The following is an 18,946-nucleotide window of genomic DNA, read 5'->3' as shown; positions in this document are numbered from 1 at the left end:
AGTGAAGTTTAAGCTGTTATCTTTCACAATTCTCTAGGCTCTCCTGGATGTTTTTCACAGTGTTTGACCCCCGTCTGTCCCAAATTGTACCTGACAGCTCTTTAGAATGCAGGTGCTAATTAACTTCTTAACACTTTGCACTGTCCTAAAAGCCCAGCCTTCTCACTTCTGGGTCTCCTAAGGTGTCTCTTTGACTAAAAAGAGGTGTGTTTCCACAGTGAGTATGTATTACTTTTATAATTAAAAACTTGAAGCAACATATAACTTTTTAAAAGTGTGTAAGCCTCCCTTCTTCTTCCTGACTCACAAATAGCACTCTTCCAGGGACCTGTGTGTGATGAAGTATATTCCTTGCCCCCTCCTCTGAGATTTCAGGGGTAAGAACCTCAGGATCTCTTTGCATTTTAAACTCAGCTTCTCAGGGGATTCTGGTTCTGATTCACTCTGAGCAGGGTTCTTTTCACGTTGAACACACTGCTCCGTTTTCTGACATACTGCACTTTTTTGATAGTTTCAAAATATGTCCTGTGAGTCTCTCCATGTTCTATTCTCAAATAGCTGCTGCGTTGTTTCTTTTAGTCATACAGGAGCAATATTGTTTACTACATAGTACATAGCACATAGCACCTAGCATACTACAGTATTGCACAGTGCATGCAGTTTGCTATTAGTTAGAACCAGTTTCTGACTGCAGGTCCCACACCTGTCAGTTATGGGAACCCAGGCCACCTACCTAAACATTTTAGTTTTTCCTTCATTTTCTTTTCTTTTCTCTTCTCTTCTTTCTTTCTTTTTTAAAAAAATAGGGGCTTCCCTGGTGGCGCAGTGGTTAAGAATCTGCCTGCCAATGCAGGGGACACGGGTTCGAGCCCTGGTCTGGGAAGATCCCACATGCCGCGGAGCGACTAAGCCCGTGAGCCACAACCACTGAGCCTGCGCGTCTGGAGCCTGTGCTCTGCAACGGCAGAGCCCGCGACGGTGAGAGGCCCGCGCACCGCGATGAAGAGTGGCCCCCGCTCGCCACAACTGGAGAAAGCCCTCGCACAGAAACGATAACCCAACACAGCCAAAAATAAATATAAATAAATAAATAAATTTATTTAAAAAAATAAATAAAAATCTATTTATTTATTTATTTTTGGCTGTGTTGGGTCTTCGTTGCTGCGCACGGGCTTTCTCTAGTTGCGGCGAGTGGGGGCTGCTCTTCGTTGCGGTGTGCGGGCTTCTCATTGCGGTGGCTTCTCTTGTTGCGGAGCACAGGCTCTAGGTGCGCGGGCTTCAGTAGCTGTGGCACACCGGCTCAGTAGTTGTGGCTCGAGGGCTCTAGAGTGAAGGCTCAGTAGTTGTGGCGCACAGGCTTAGTTGCTCCGTGGCATGTGGGATCTTCCCAGACCAGGGCTTGAACCCGTGTCCCCTGCACTGGCAGGCGGATTCTTAACCACTGTGCCACCAGGGAAGTCCCTCTTTCTTTCTTTCTTTTTTTTAACAGTCATTATTTTCTCTTATTTTCCTTTGGTTGTTTGAATTTTGTGTATCCTGTTTTATCTTCAGGGTTTTTAAAAAACTTTTAATTTTTACTATTATTATAACTATTACTAATGATATTCTAAATGTTTTAAAATAAATATTTGTTCTATCAGAGGGTAACAATAAAAATGTTTGCTCATATTTTGAATTCTTTCTTTAGAATAACCCAAGAGATGAAATTACTAAGTCAAACGTTTTGAGTATATCTATATGTACTTATATCTGTCTATCAATCTCCTATCTATCTGTCTATCTATCTATCTATCTAATTTGTTTTGTTTTCCTGGCTGTACCAAACTAACTATTGGGGTGCTTGCTATTACTAAATTATTCTAGTTCTGTGAAAAATGCCATTAGTGATTTGATAGGGATTGCATTGAATCTGTAGATTGCCTTGGGGAATCAATTTTGACAATATTGATTCTTCTTATCCAAGAACACGGTATATCTTTCCATCTGTTTGTATGGTCTTCAGTTTCTTTCATCAGCATATTATATTTTTCAGAGTACAGGCCTTTTGCCTCCTTTGGTAGGTTTATTCAAGGACCTACTGTATAGCACAGGGAACTATATCCAAGGTCTTGTAATGACCTGTAATGGAAAAGAATCTGAAAAAGAATAGATATAGAATCACTTTGCTGTATACCTGAAACTAACACAACATTTTAAATCAACTGTACTTCAACAAATAAATAAATAAAATTATTCTAAAAATATCCAGGTAGAAAACTCATCTGTAATTGAGTAGATGAACTAATTAAAAACAAACATTTATTGGGTACCTATCTACTCCTATCCTTTTTTAGGAATCTAAATGTGCTTTAAATCTAATTTTTAAGGGTTTATGTGAGGTCTAAAGGATATAATTAAATCAATCTGGGCCAGAAACATGGTGGTTCCTTTATATTTGATGGTAATTATCAGTATCTAATTAAAAGAAAAGATTAATATTTGAAAATAAAACAGTCAATTGACAGTGGATTTTTTTGAATTTTATTTATTTATTTATTTTTGGTTGTGTTGGGTCTTCGTTTCTGTGCGAGGGCTTTCTCTAGTTGCGGCGAGCGGGGGCCACTCTTCATCGCGGTGCGCGGGCCTCTCACCATCGCGGCCTCTCCCGTTGCGGAGCACAGACTCCAGACGCGCAGGCTCAGTAGGTGTGGCTCACGGGCCTAGCCGCTCCGCGGCATGTGGGATCTTCCCGGACCGGGGCGCGAACCCGTGTCCCCTGCATTGGCAGGTGGATTCTCAACCACTGCGCCACCAGGGAAGCCCGACAGTGGATTTTTTGAAGGAGGCTAAAGTGATGTGGACCTCTCTAAAAATTTGTGGATTTTTCCCCTTTATGCTTTTTCTTTAATGGAGCATCATGTGTGAAGTCTGTATTTAAAGATTCTCCTGATTCCTAATTATTTGCTTGAGAAATCTGGAGAACTGCTAAAGGTATCTTCACTTCCTGTATGAAATACTGTTTTGAAAATATTTCTCTGGAGAATTTAAAAACAAGAAAAACCCAGATTCCACTCTTTTTTAGACATATCCCGGTGCTCCTCATTTCACACATTTATACTCAAACATGTACAAAATCTTTTCTCCCACATTTTTCTTTCTGCCTGGAGAACAGCTGTAAAGATATTAATTGTGCTTCAGTTATAAATGGGTTGCCAAAAGGGACAGAACGGGTTGTGTATCTCATCAGCATGCCCTGTATGGTATAAATAATGAGACAGGAACTTGGTAAATTGGAAATTTGTGATAAAAACGAGATGTGATATTATGAAGTCCCACCAGTTCCTTCTTCTGGGTACATTGATTTTTTTAAGGCATTCTGCAAGACTGCTAAATCAATGATTGTCACAAAATGTTGGTTAAAAGGGCTCTATTACAGGGGTCAACTACAAATTAGCCCAAAGGGTAAACACAAAGGTAGTATAAATGTTAAAGAGAAAAAGGCTGGAGATGTTGTAAAATGTAGTTGGAAAGGCACGGCTGTTGAAAAACATATACAGTAATTTCTCTTATTCCACCTAAGGTTATTAAATGTGGTAACTAGGAAGAAGTGAAGAGTGGAAATGTAAGTGAATTGAACTTTATTTTATCATTTCCGTTATTTTTTAAATGAACCTGGAATTTTCTTTGATGGGTCCCCAAATTCTCTGTGTCTTTCAAATCTGCTATTTTTTGTTTTTACTTTTTGTTAGAACCTAGTAAAGTTACTTTTCCCAGCATGGTATCATGATTAAAATTTAAACAAATCCAAGAAAATATTGATATTTCCAAATGTGTTATACAAATAAATTGATGCACAGTAAATTGTTTTCTAAATAAAACCCAAATTTGGACAAGGTCTTGCCTTAGTGTGATCAATATTTAGGAATGGAATAAAAAAACCTCACACAGCTCCACACACACATATGTCATTCATTTCTTTTTTTTTTTTTTTTTTTTTTTTAATTAATTAATTTATTTATTTTTGGCTGTGTTGGGTCTTCGTTTCTGTGCGAGGGCTTTCTCTAGTTGCAGCAAGCGGGGGCCACTCTTCATCGCGGTGCGCGGGCCTCTCACTATCGCGGCCTCTCTTGTTGCGGAGCACAGGCTCCAGACGCGCAGGCTCAGTAGTTGTGGCGCACGGGCTTAGTTGCTCCGCGGCATGTGGGATCTTCCCGGACCAGGGCTCGAACCCGTGTCCCCTGCATTGGCAGGCAGATTCTCAACCACTGCGCCACCAGGGAAGCCCTATGTCATTCATTTCTGATGGCAAAGTCAATATATTTGTAAATCACAGAATACCCTTGAAGTTGAACTACCTGCCCTGTCTCATATCAGGGAAGGTTTCATTGACACACCTCCAACTTGCCATCCATCTTTCCCAGCAGTAGGACTTGGAGTCAATCTCCTCTGTACACACACCTGGAACCTACCCTAAGTTACAGCCTATGCAAAGATGTTTCTTTCCATGCCTCTCCCTGGTTAGGCTGTGAATCCCCCAAAGGCCAGGAAGGAACCGTATTCATTTTTGATACCCCAGGGCCAAGCACAGATGATATACAGCAATCAATAAATATCTATAGAATGAGAAGAAGGGACTAAGAAAGGGAGAGTAAAGAGAAAGAAGGTTACAAAGACAATCTAAAGAAAAGATGAGGTAAAATACTAATTCACTTTTCCTGTTAAGCTACTTAAAAGTGTGGTCCACGTCAGATTCATCAGTATATCTTCAGGGCTAAAAGTGTAATCAGTCGTAGTCTGTCTGTCTCATCCTCTCTTCCTCTTTGTGGGTTTCTATCCTCCCACTTTAAAAAAAAAACCCTCAAGATGTTGGCAGATCCTTGATCATTTTTTGTAAATTCGGTGCCTAGTCTTTCATGTATTCTTTTGGTTTCGCTGAGATTTTAATTAAGGCAAGTAGACTTTCCAATATATTTTTTTCCCCAACTCTTTCCAAGCAAGCAGGTGCCAAGGTCTCACTATGTTCTTCTAGTTCCTATGCTCTGCTTGTTTTATATGGCCACACTTAACTTCTTCCTATACAGCTGTAGAAGTCCCTTTCCTCTCCCACGTCTTTTAGGATGAACTGGGGGAAAGAAAACAGACTCTTAACTGGCATCCAGGAATCCCTGTATCCAGGAATGAGCTAATAGCACCAGAGATGCAAAAGATAGGGTTGGGAATTGACATGGATCAACTTGGATTTTGAATCCAATGATTAATTTTCTTTGAGGTGAGGTCCCTTTGCCAAGGCTAATTTTCCAATAACAGCCCTCGTGTTTTTGATTATTTGTCAGGGTTATAAATGTGTGAATTCCTTAGTTATATAATTAGGTTTCAGACATATGACTATTTATGGTAAGATGCTGGAACTCCAGAGTTGAACTCTTGGAGTTTGAGGGGAAAATGAAACAGTTCGAACAGTGTTTCTCCACTTGTGGACTATATGTCTTAATACATTAATTAATTAATTAATTTATTTATTTATTTTTGGCTGTGTTGGGTCTTCGTTTCTGTGCGAGGGCTTTCTCTAGTTGCGGCAAGCGGGGGCCACTCTTCATCGCGGTGCGCGGGCCTCTCACTGTCGCGGCCTCTCTTGTTGCGGAGCACGGGCACCAGACGCGCAGGCTCAGTAGTTGTGGCTCACGGGCCTAGTTGCTCTGCGGCATGTGGGATCTTCCCAGACCAGGGCTCGAACCCGTGTCCCCTGCATTGGCAGGCAGATTCTCAACCACTGCACCACCAGGGAAGCCCCTGTCTTAATACATTTATTTAGCTTCTTTGAGCCTGTTTTCCCATCTAAAAATGAAGATAACAGTTTCAGCTTAATAGATATACTTGGAGGATACAAATGAATAAGGAAAGATAAAAGGACCTCGCGTAGTATGTAGGACATAGTTGGAGACAATTAATGGTATCACTGTCTCTGTCCCAACCAGAATTTGGGATTAGGACCAAGTGATATCTCTCCCTTTCCATACTGAAAGTGTCTGCTTTTATGATAGGTAAAATTTAATTTAAAATACACTAATACCAAAGTACAAATGATGTATGCCTCTCTTTTTCTTTTTAGTAGAGTAGAAATGTTGTCTTTGGATCAGATAGAACTGGACTTGAATGCCAGCTTCTTAAATTATAACTTAGAACTTGGTTATAAAAGACGGTGGTAAACAACAAACATTTATTTCTCACCATTCTGGAGGCCTGGAAGTCCAAGATCAAGGTGTCGGCAGATCTGGCATCTGGTGAGAACCTGCTTCCTGGTTTGCAGATACCCATCTTCTTGCCATGTCCTCACATAGTAGAGAGCAGAGAGAGAGAAGCAAAGTGTTTTTTTTTTCCTCTTCTTCTAAGTGCACTAATCCCACTCTGAGGGCTTTATCCTCATGAACTAATTACCTCCCAGACGTTCCATCTCCTAATACTATCCCACTGAGGATTAGGAATTCAACATATGAATGGGAGAGGGCACAAAAAAGTAGTCCATAGTACCCTGTTTGTGAATTTTTATAAGGATTAAGGAGCTTCCCTATGTAATGTCAGTGGAACACCTAGCAAGGAGTGGCTCAGATTCAAGAAATGCTATCTCTGCTTATTTTCTCCAGTTTAAGTAGAATTTCCTTAAGCACATACTAGCAAGATGGGCAGAAAGTACTTATTCTTGTGGATCATAGGAAACTCCAGAGGGATTTACTCATCACAGAAAAAGGTCCACTAGACTTCAAGCTCTATCAGCAGGAAGGAGAGTCCAGCTCTTCTCCACCCTCTATCACCAACCCATCCCTGGCCATTGCTACCACCCTCTACTATCAAATGATTTTGTTAATGCATGCTCTCATGGAACCTCCTAGTCCAGTTCTCTGCTAGACCTGTGCTTGCCCTGGGTGGAAGGTAGCCTTGTGACTATTTATACACTCCATGATAAGCTTGGCTTTGATGCCCAATTTTCAGACTTGGGCTCTTACTGATCAGCCTTCATGGATGTGACTGCAGCCATCCTTGGTACAGGCTTGTGAAACCTAGACAGGCTCCAACCTATCACCTGTGGAACCTACCATCTTTATCGTTCTTCCTAGTCCCTGGGAAGGTCTTTACTCCTGGTAAAAACACTTTCCACCCTCTAAACACCTCCCCACCCAATAATGTCTTCAGTCCATCATTTCTTCTATAGGAAATTTTCACAACCTTATATAAGGGTTTGATATCATACTAGCTTTTGTTTACGGCCACAAAAGTAGGCTTCTCTTGAGGAAGACAAGATCATGACTACTCTCAAGCGGAACAAAAATCTCTACTGTTTCTTCACTAACAACCTAAAGTATGAAAATGAGACAAAAAAATAGAAATAACACCGATTTAAAATATCAGTGGATTAATCTGCTGTATTAATTTCTGAATATGTCTTCCTAAAGAAAATAACCATTCATTCATTTATTCATTTATTCACTTAGTACATATTTATATGCAAGGCACTTTCTGAGATGCTAGAGAGAAAGATAAGGACATTGAGCCATGTTTTCTGCACTTAAATACGTAAAGTTCAGAAGCATATGGTGCTTGTGTAGTAGTTACAAGGGCCAGTTTGGAAACTTCTGGTTTTGAATGTATCCCTTTCTGTTTGAAAGGAGATAATCATCACAAATGCTCAAAGCCTTGTTGCAAATGTTAAATAAATAAATATTTTATACCAGGTGTTGTTCTTAGCATTTGTACAACTAGGACAATGTGGAGCTATGTTTATGATGTGATAAAGGGATGGAGCCACATTAGAGAGTGAGTTAATTCTGGAGAAGAAGATTAGAGGGGAAAGTTGAGCAAATAAGAAAGAGTATTGTTTTCAAGAAGCTTTCAGTCTGAAAAGGAAAAATCTGTATGCACTGCAATTTATATATAAAAGTAAAAGGTGCCCCAAGAGACAGTCAGATAAAGTATTTTTAGAGTTCAGAAGAGGGAACTATTCAGCTAGGAATCAACTAAATCTTGAATCTGTGTCTGAACGACTTAGGTGGATGTATTAGGGATAGGAATGTACTTGCTTGATCAAGTCTGTCAAAAAGTGTAAAAAAAAAAGAGTTGGGTAAATTAGAGAACTCTGGGTGATTGGTGTAAAAAAGCTGTCCAAAACTCATTTCTAACTTCGTATTTTCCTAAGATAAGCTCCAATCTGATTAACCTCTTTCATGGGGGTTCTTCCTGATTTGCAACCCCATGTCTGAACATTGACTCAAGATCATCCTTTTTCTTAAATCTAATCTTAAATCAATGTCCCCTCCTCCCAGAAACCTTGCTGTTGCTGTTTGGCTGCCCTGTGTTATCCAGCTCCTTTCTTTCACCTACAGCACTTCATCACATCATTTTTGTTCGTTATTTAACTTTCTGCCTTTCCACTAGTCTGCCCTTCAAGAAAGCAAGAATCTTCTAACTCTCAAGTTTCTTAGGTGCTTAAAAGAAGGCTTGACACATCACAGGAGCTGAATAAAAATGTATTGCAATAATAAAGGGCCCAAATAGGAGATCAGCCCAATTCACCTCCATTTTAGTTGGCGGCACATGTAGGATGGCATATTTTGGATGAATTCGTGAATACTTATTTTTTTAAATCTCTTTGAAGCCATAGCACTGTAATAATTGCCCAATTAAGGTGTTTTGTCTAGGACTTTCCCTTCCCAATAGCACAACAGCTCAGTGGCTTTTCATGTTGCCAGGTTTGCAATTTGATAGGAGAGTTACTCATTTTGTATTTCACATTTAGGGGGGAAAAGGTAACTATGTGATGTGATGGATGTGTTAATTAACTTGACTGTGGTAATCATTTCACAATGTATACATATATCAAATCATCACGTTGTACACCACTTTAAATATATTGCAATTTTTTGGTCAATTATACCTCGATAAAGCTGGGGGGAAAAAGAAAGAAAGAAAGAAAGAAAGGGAGGCAGGGCAGCCACGACCACATTACTGAAATTTTTAAAAGTCCTGTCTTTTAACTAGAAAATTAAGCTTATTCTAAAAGAATAAAAATGAACAGCCACTGCAATGGTTATATTTTTTCTCATGCATCTTGGCCCCAAACTCTTACTTCATCAAATGTAAATAAAGTAGTAGCATGCCCTGGAGAGCCCAGGGATGTGGCTTTATACAATGTTCCATCACCCAGGGATTGCTGATTGTGTGGTACCTTTATGGAGCCTTAGAATAACAACATGAAGTGGGTGATATCATTCCCATTTTTTAGGTTAAGAAACTGAGCCTTAAAGATGTAAAAAAAATGCCCTTGCTGTGTGAGAGTGTCAAGTCATTGATGTAGAATATGATCTATCTTATAATAAGATGATGTGAACAAAATCTTCTGCCGTTCTAATTGTGGTATATAGGTGTTTTCCACTGCATCATGTCTTCTAGAAATAAACTTAAAGATTGGCACAGTTTCCTGTAATAAAGTGAAATGATGTGAAAGCACTGCTGAACTAAACTTCAAACACTGTTGGGACAGAAACTCGGACTTTGTTGCACATTCTTGTACCCTCCCCATCTAACTCTGAGCTCCGCACACAGCATGTAATATGCAAATAGGCTTTGTGCGAGTGAATGAATGAATTCAGATAATAAGATAGAATAAACAAAGCTTCCACCTACTGCAATCCTGACACATTGTAGAAGATGCCTGCAGTGCCACTGGTAGGATAATTGTGCAAGGTTAGGATGGAAATAGCTCAGTCTAAAGCATAAATGATGCTAGTTTACTTCTTAAGCGTTTATAGGATTTTGTTCCATAGGTACTAGAACAGCAAAGGCCTGATTGCTGGGAACAGGCTGCCTTAGAAAAGGAAATATACTTTTTTTCCCCTTTTGTATTATAAAAGAGTCATTCCAATTCTGAAAGTGTTTATTTATGCACATGAAACTGTAAAACAGACAGCTTATTAGTTTTCACAACCAGGCTTCCAATTGTCCTCATTATAGGTTTGCGAAAGCAGTGGGTAGGCCACCATCCTGGCTTTGTTTGGCCGGGATATAGAAGGCATTTTTCTCCTGTGCATAGTAATCATGGCTGAGATTTTACAGTTACACATTTTCATACAATATTTTCATTTCTCTCACCCGATGCACATTACAGATGTTTGCTGAAATGATGCATGGGTGAATAGAAGACATCTGTGTGCTCCAGTGTGTTTTCTGAAGTGTTTAATTGTTCCAGAAACTTTCAGGCTCATTTTAAAAACACAATGTTAAGTGTGTATGGAGGTTTCATTAAGTTACAAAACTGTTTATACCTCGAAATGCTCCAGAATATAATACGGAAACTGAATTTTATTTCCCCAGTTTATGACTCAAAACAGAGCCAGAGAAATGACAGGATACATTTTGGTGCTGTCCATCCACCCGACTGCAGTTAAGAATCTGTCCCTGTTCCCATAATAAATTCAATTTGGAGCCTGTAGAATTTGGCAGCAACATTTCACTACAGGCTGAGAGCTGGCACAGGAGGAGAACACCCAACGAGCAATGGTTAGGCCTTTGCAAAAGAAGATAGTGTGAGACGTGATTGTTTAGGATTGCATTGTGTGGTATGTGTCTTCAAAGAGAGGTTTCTGAAGTGAAATGGCAAGCGGAGGCCACCTCGGCCTCCTGTTCAATTGCAGGATTGATCACCAGCAAAAGAGAAGGGTTAAATCTTCTATTATCACCCTGACATAACTTTCTAGTTAAACAACAGTGGTTCAGAGCACAAGTTCCTAGAAGGAAGTGGAAACCTGTCTTCTTGCTTATAGGTGAACGAACCCCGAACAATCAGATGGTACAGTTCACTATTTATTTCCCCCAGAACTTGGTTGGGGAAGAATTCTTCATACACAGGGTTACAAAAAACAAAAAAAACAAGCTGTAATTTTCACTGATCCGTGTTTAATCCTCCTCTTCCTCCAAAGACACCCTGAGCATCCCTTGGTGATTTGGGTATTTGGCGTATGTCTTCTATAATCAAACAGCAAAATGAGAAAAAAATACTGGTAGGATTTAGGCCATCTTTCCCACTGGGGGAGTTTGCTTGAGGCCCTTCAGGAGAAATGAATGTTGAAACCTATGTTATCAGTCAGAGAGATGTGAAGAAAAATGCATTGGCTGCCTGCATTTATTTCTCAGATTTTTTCTTAAGCACACTAGGTCTGTGCTGCGTTGTAATTGGGGATGGGGTACGGGGTGCACAACAAACAAACCAAAAAAACCTCTAAAAGTTCATGCCAGTCATGTACAGAGGAACCCAGAGCATGGTTCGATAAAACTAAAAAAAAAAAAAAATGGATTTCGCATGACACATTTAAAACATCCAGGGCCAGATGCTTCAGCTTCTAGTAAGTCAACAAGTTACGCAGGTATTATGAAATTATTGCCCTGCTATTCAACAACAACCAAAAAGGGTTTTCATTAGCAACACGTGTTCCCCATTACGTCTTGTATTGCCTACTACTCGGGGGAATTAATACGGAGGATGAGGGAAGATGGGTTGAGGGTTTAGTTTTATTAAAATAATGAAGGCATTTGCATCGGTTGCTATGACCTGTTAGGCCTATGATCTTTGGAAAGTCTGAATGTTTAAGTAACATAATTTCAGATGATGATGCCAGATGATCTTTCTGGGTGTTGTACATACTGAACTTGGATCAGAGTAGCCAAAAGGTCAAATCAAAGGTGGAAGATGATATTAGGAGGGCCAATAATGCATACCTTTCTGAATTTCAGCTATTGCAAAGGTTCTGCTGTTTTATTTTTTCACCTGCTATTGAAATGCTTATTTTCTGAAAATGTATTGCAAATGAGTCTTTGCAAATGGGGTTTGTGTTCTTCTTATCGTAAGAGTTTTAGCTTTTCCAGTGTGCACATTTTCACGCTGCACCAAACCTTTGTTTTTCTGCTCAGGGTGTCAGCACCAGCATTTTTTCTTTCTGAGTAATGTGCAGAATTTGTGTGCTGTCTTGCTCATAAAGAAGTAGAGCCTAGCTAACAGAGCTGCCCTACCCAAATCCCAACATCTTATTTTCCCGAAGACTTTTCATCTTAGTTTGTCAGCAAACTGGAGCCTCTAACCTGACAGTGTAAAATTTTTGATGGTTAATTTTGCTTGTAGTGTTTGTTGTCATTATAGGGGGCAGATGTGTAGGTTCTGCTGCTAATGGGAGGGGACTTTCAGGTGTGGCAAGAGGCAAATGATACTGGAGCCCTCTGTTAATTAAAATCCAAGCAGCACTTTAGCAAATTGCACTTAACCAAGAAGCTAAATGCAGAAAAATGGGTTTATTAAAAGCAGAATTCACCTTGGAGTTGACATGTTCACACTTGACTTGATACTAGCAGGATGAATTGTGGTGACAGGGATCATTTTTGTTGACAACAGCTGGAAATACAACAGCTATATTATTATAATTAGGATCAGCATCAAGTTGGATTATAATAGGGGCTTTCTTGGAGAAATGGCACAGTGTCAAATTTATAGTCACTAGCTAAATGAGTCTCTTGTATCCTCGACAAAGGGACAAAAACAGTTCCAAATGAAAACACAAACAGAGAATCCTGTTGTTATATTTCCTGGGTATTACTCAGGGTCCTATTTATCACACACCAACACTTGCCGCTTTGAAGAAACATTATCCCGCAAGGTTTACACTTTTCAATTTGCCTCTGTGGTCTGCATTCTGCATGCATTTCCATGGAGAAGCCTATACCGCAGCTTGACTAGAAATCTTTTCTGCTGTAAGATTAACCTCAAAGCATCCATTTTTCCCCCTCTGGGTAATCACTTGACAAATGCATCCACAAAACCTCTGCACACATTTATTCCAGTGTACAGGTACATCAACAGTCTTGAATCACTATTAGGAGAAATATCATCCTTGACGGAAAGTAGTGCTGCCTTTTCATTTCCAGGTGTCTGAAGTTGAAGGATGTGGATTTCCTGGGAAGCCAGACAACAGGCAGAAATATCCTGGAGGAGGATGTGGGTAAAAGCTGGTCTTAGCTTTGTTACAGTTCCCGGCCCAGTGGTTCTTCTTGGGAAGCATGTGGGATTTGCATGGACAGGGAGATATGGCACTCAAATATGGGAGATATTCACTCAAATAACATTGAGAAACTTGTATTGAGGATGTGTCCAGTGCCTGGTCTTGTGCTGGCTACATCAAAACACATTGTATTTTTGAACCCACAGCAATTTTATACCACAGAGCAAATTGACATGGAATTGACTGGATGGGAGAATGTGAGATTTGTGTGTCTGTGTGTGTGTGTGTTTTCTAAGTCACTTTCTTATTAAAGACAAGAACATATTGTTACATTTGAGAATACCTTTTTGTGTTTCCTCTTCCAAATTTAAGGAAATAAGCTATTATTTTTTTCTTTTCCATTATGGTTTATCATAGGATATTGAATATAGTTCCCTGTGCTATACAGGAGGACTTTGTTTTTTATCCATTCTGTATGTAATAGTTTGCATCTGCTAATCCCAAACTCCCAATCCATCCCTCTCCCACCCTCCTCCCCCTTGACAACCACCAGTCTATTCTCTATGTCCCTGATTCTGTTTCTATCTCATAGATAGGTTCATTTGTGTCATATTTTAGATTCCACATATAAGTGGTATCATATGGTATTTGTCTTTCTCTTTCTGACTTACCTGAGTTAGTATGATAATCTATAGTTGCATCCATGTTGCTACAAATGGCATTATTTCGTTCTTTTTTATGGCCGAGTAGTATTCCATTGTTACATATGTACCACATCTTCTTTATCCATTCCTCTGTTGATGGACATGTAGGTTGTTTCCATGTCATGGTTATTGTGAATAGTGCTGCTATGAACATAGGGGTGCATGCCTCTTTTTGAATTACAGTTTTGTCTGGATATATGCCCAGGAGTGGGATTGCTGGATCATGTGGTGATTCTATTTTTAGTTTTCCGAGGAACCTCCATACTTTCTTCCACAGTGGCTGCACCAACTTACGTTCCCACCAACAGTGTAGGAGGGTTCCCTTTTCTCCACATCCTCTCCAGTGGAAATAAGCTACTATTATAACGACTAGGCAGAACTACACTTAATTATAAATTACAACATCCACCACCACTTAAAATTGTAAAAGACTAGTTTATTATTCAGTCTCGCGTGTACATACACATAATGTACATGTAATTATAGTGACAATAAGCTCTCAGAAATATTGTGTAAATAACTTCTATACTGTTTGCATAAATAATTATATTTAATTAACTCAATAAACCTAGGATATAACAATTACTATCACCTTCCTTTTTTACATATTAAGGAATCCGAGCTTAGAAAAGTTTTGTTACTTGGCCAAGGACACAGAACTAGTAAAAGTTGAGGATGGAATATATAACAGGTGTTCTGGTTAGAGACAGTTTGACTTCAAATTTATCTTCTCAGCCACTGCTCTCTACTTACTAGTATCTCATTTGAGCCTCACACAAAACTTTGAGGTTTGAAGAATAAAAACTATTGTTTTTGTATGTGAAAAAACTGAATCACAGAGCAGAGCATGTAAATGATGGAGAAAATGGTCCCCTACTCTTGCCTCAATGTTAGGTAATGTGATAGGAGTCCTCTCATAATAAGATAATATAAATTTATACTAACTAATGAAAATAGATGTAATCTTCATCAGTCTTGTAACAGTAAATTCTCAAGGAACTATACCCAACTTCTTTTTAATAAGAAATAATCTCCATGACTGTTTATGCAGTAGGAGTGGTTTAAAAATTACTTCATTTTATATACAAATCTGAGCAAAAGTTCTTTACGGTAATCAGGGTAGAAATTAATGCTTCTATGGAGAAGAGTGAAGTTAAATTTTTAAAAGTCTGGTGCCCACTCCAGTTGTTCTGAACTGTGGCTTTACATCAGAATTGCCTGAGAAGACTTTAAAAAGTATCCCACCCTCATCCCTGTATTGCCATCCCACAGATCTGAAGGGAACCCTAGGGATCTAAATATTTTTCAAAGCTAGATTCTAATCCGTGAGCAGAGGTGATATTCACAGGCTTAGCATGTGGTAATTTCTGTTCTAGCCCCTACATATATTATTTTGTTTGACCCTCACAGTAACTCTAATATTCATTGTAGATTTGAAATCTGGGGCTAAGACAAGTTAAATGATTGGTCCAAAGAGAAAGAGGTACTTGTTTCAGAACATGCCACATGGAACTATTCCCTCTGTGAAACTATTAACCCCACACTACTCTGCCCAAATACACTCACCCCACAGATATATGCAGGGATCCTGTCATTGTTCAGACACTATCTAGATTTATTTATTTTTTTCTCTGTGAAGACATTTCTTAATTTTACAGTCCCTCACTAGAAGGTAAATTTGTTGATGACGGAAAGTTTTTACTTTGTCACTTCTCTTTTTCCAGCCTAAACAGAGCCTGGTACAAAATGCTCACACTGACTAACTTAGCATGATACAGATTATAGAGCTTGACTTTATTTTCCTGATAATGTGTTACTTCATAATGGGGGATGATCATTTCTCCTAAAAGAAATCTAAGTAAATACACAACAAAACAAAGGAAAACAAAAAAGTTATTGCATGGTCTTCCGCATGGAAGAGTTCACCCTTTCTGATCAGTCTCTGAACTCGCTTCTTTCAGTAATTCTTGAATCTTTTTCTCGTGATTCATTTTTTAAAATCTCTTACTCAGCTTACCCCCAGTTGAACATTTTAGATAAACTTAATGCAAGGACCAAAACAAGAAAATAAGCGTTGAGACCCATATTTATTGTCATTACCCAGTGTCAATGTTTTGTCACCTCTTAACTGGACTATTGCTGTAAACCACATAACTCATCTGATCACCTAATCTTCTACATCTCTGCCTCCACCTGAATCTGGGAGCACTAATGGAGGAGCCTCCTACCTAGGGTTGATCCCTAACTGATATATTTTCTCTCTTTCCTACAGGATGACGCCAACTCTCCCCATCTTGACATTCACGTGCCCTTGTATTTTGTTCTCAGCTTGCATCTCCAACCTTAGCTGTAATGGCTGGCTTTTCCAGACATCTCTCCTCCTAGAAAAATCTAGTCACTTTTATCTTATTATCCTCCTCTCACCTGGAATGTTTTTCCTCCATTTCTTCTCCATCCCACACAATATTCAAATAACTGCAAATACTGTACTTTCATGTCCTCATTTCACCAGCTCGTTGATGAGCTACCTGTGAAAGTGAGTCTTTATTAATTTATTTTTTTGATACCATTCCCAGTATCTGGTGGAATGTATTACACAACTGACATTCAGAGCATTTTTTTATTTCTGACTGTAGACTTTCGTAGAACCTCTGAATCATCATTCTGAGTAAAAATTCCAATTTTACAGGACAATCAACTGCTTGACAAATATCATTACATTGTCCTCTGTAGTGACTGTAATTCAAAACACTTCAAAAAGATTTTGACTAGCAAGATTTTGCAAAGGCTCTACATTGTTTCAGCAAACGTAGAGAAATGCTGCTCAGATCTACCCTCAACTCCCTTCAGGTTTAAAACACTCTTCCCTAAGCTGCTGGGAGTGTTGACAATTGACAGCTCAGGGCTGATGATCCCTCAGCTGAAGATAGGTCCCTGGACCAGGGCCAAGCCTCCATTCTCAGGGCGGTTCCCACAGCCAATAACTGGTCAGTGGCAGAGTGTAAAGTCCTGGATGGATTTCCTCGATGACCATCCCAGCTCTAGAGGGGAGACCGCTGAGGTCTGGGTTGTAACCGCATCATTGCCCAAGTGTTCCTCCTCCTCAGACTTGTCCTCTTCACTTTCCCACAGATGTTGATCAAAGAGATTCTCCAGTAAAAACTCAAGAAATCTTCATCTTAGAATCTATTTCTAGGAAACTCATTTGTGATACCTACCTACCGTTTGTCATGAAATCATCAGATAATTTATTCATTCGTCCATTCATTCAATAAACATTCAAATATATGTTTGACAATTATACGTCTGACACTTACTGGGTGAGGAAGACATTGACCCTGCCCTCATAGAACATGATTCTGTTACCACACCAGACTTCTCCAATTTCTCCCCACTTTCAGCAATTCCCAGAATTTCCCTCAGTCTCTCAGACTATTTTGCTTTTACTTATGCTTGACTTTTGTTTAGAATTCCTCCCCTGCTCTTCTTCTCCTGGTTAAACTCTACCTGTCTTTCATAATTCCACTCAAGTGCAGTGCCTCTCAGAAAGCTGTCCCTGACCGTATCCAGTCTGTGCTGGATTAAGTGAGGGATCCAAAGCTTGTGCTATTGCATTCAGCTGAATGTCTAGGTACATTTGTCTCTTCCCTCCTCTTCCCTCCCACCACCAAACTGTAAGCTTCTTGAGTGTAGATTTTGTTGTAATATATATATTTTGTATCAGGCAAGCTGAATGTGTTCAATTGCTAAATGAATGAGTGAATAAAAACAGAAAATCTGGGAAAAAATAAAGGTTTTGATTCTGTTATCCATAGGCCCAATTATCTAAACATGCTGATTACTTGGTAGTTCCAATATAATTTTATATTCTGAGGAATTAAATAAAATGGGATAAAATATTCCTTTGATATTTCTGCACAACTTTTTTCAGCAGCCAATTTTTCCAGGTACATTCAGTTGTGCTTTTGCAAAACTTAAATGCTACGTGTTATATCCATCATATTATTAACCTTGTGTTTCATATTTCTTTGATATGTATCTTTTTCATATTCTTTAAGCCCACATGAATCTGATAGGTATCTTTAAATGAAAACTACAAAGGAATCTTAAATAATACCAATTCTAAAAGAGCTATCTTTATATAGTACTCCAGCCTAGCAGTACTCTTTCTTTTAAAAGGTTTGTATATCATTGAAGTTATGATAGAGTAGTTTATCTCCATATTTTTAAAATGATTTCTTTTCCTTCTTATTCTCACACATGGATTTCTGTATAATATGCTTGACAAAATTTAGTTCTTGGCAAAGAATAACGTGTTAATTATTATTTTCTCTCTCTCTTTCTTTCTTTTTTTTCTTTTAGGTACGTCTGTCACTAATGTAACAGCTACTGATGCTGATGACCCAGTTTATGGAAACAGTGCGAAGTTGGTTTATAGTATCTTGGAAGGGCAACCTTATTTTTCCATTGAGCCTGAAACAGGTTTGTGGCCTAAATTTTGAATTCTATTTACCATGTCATTGCTTCAGGAAAATACTTTTCTTGGGATGTGGATTATGAAATGTTATGGTTAAGTACTTCACTGCCTATCAATAACATTTGAATGTGTTATTCCTGTGCAATGGGAGGTACATGGCAAGCCTGACGATCATTTTGATACATATTAAAATGAATTGCAGATCCTTTGTAGAGTATCACCTGTTTAACAGATGGCTTGGCACCATTGTTCATCCCTGGGAAAATGAGCTTATAAAGCAGGCAGACTTAAATACCAGATTTAAGAATAAATACAGGTACTTATAGGCTGCATGATGCTTGGCAAGTAACATTTACAAAGTTTTCTAAGTTTCAACTCACACATCTATAAAGTGCTGTGGAACCTTCATTATAGCCTTATGATGAAGATCAGATGAAGCAATAAATATTAAACCTACAGTACACGACATGCGGTAATCATTCCATGCATGGATATTATTACATTTACTATTAGATTCCTCATTTGTAAAACAGGATACTGATATCTATGCGCTAGAGGTCTTATGAAGATATTTATTCTTGCCAATATTAAACCCCACCAATATCCTGAGTCCAACGGTATAGATTTTAGCAAACAGGAAATAAGTTATTTAAAAAATAAAACAAAGCAAAAAGAACTATTTTTAATGATTTGGAACATAACTTCATAAAATGATAGTTTTTGTAAATGAAGATATATCTTTTATTGTTTAA

General features: G+C 38.8%; 1 protein-coding gene across 1 annotated transcript in view; it reads left to right on the top strand.

Moving 5' to 3' along the window:
- Nucleotides 1–18,946, top strand: part of CDH8 (cadherin 8) — a 367,669-nt gene that overhangs the window by 161,122 nt on the left and 187,601 nt on the right. The window contains exon 4 of the mRNA XM_059905876.1: nucleotides 18,080–18,199. Within this exon, the coding sequence (XP_059761859.1) occupies nucleotides 18,080–18,199 (120 nt within the window). The remainder of the gene's footprint in view (nucleotides 1–18,079; nucleotides 18,200–18,946) is intronic.

Source organism: Balaenoptera ricei, chromosome 19 (assembly GCF_028023285.1).
Source record: "Balaenoptera ricei isolate mBalRic1 chromosome 19, mBalRic1.hap2, whole genome shotgun sequence".
Classification (NCBI taxonomy): domain Eukaryota; kingdom Metazoa; phylum Chordata; class Mammalia; order Artiodactyla; family Balaenopteridae; genus Balaenoptera; species Balaenoptera ricei.
The sequence above is the reverse complement of the archived record's forward strand: the minus strand, read 5'-3'. Positions and strand labels throughout refer to the sequence as shown.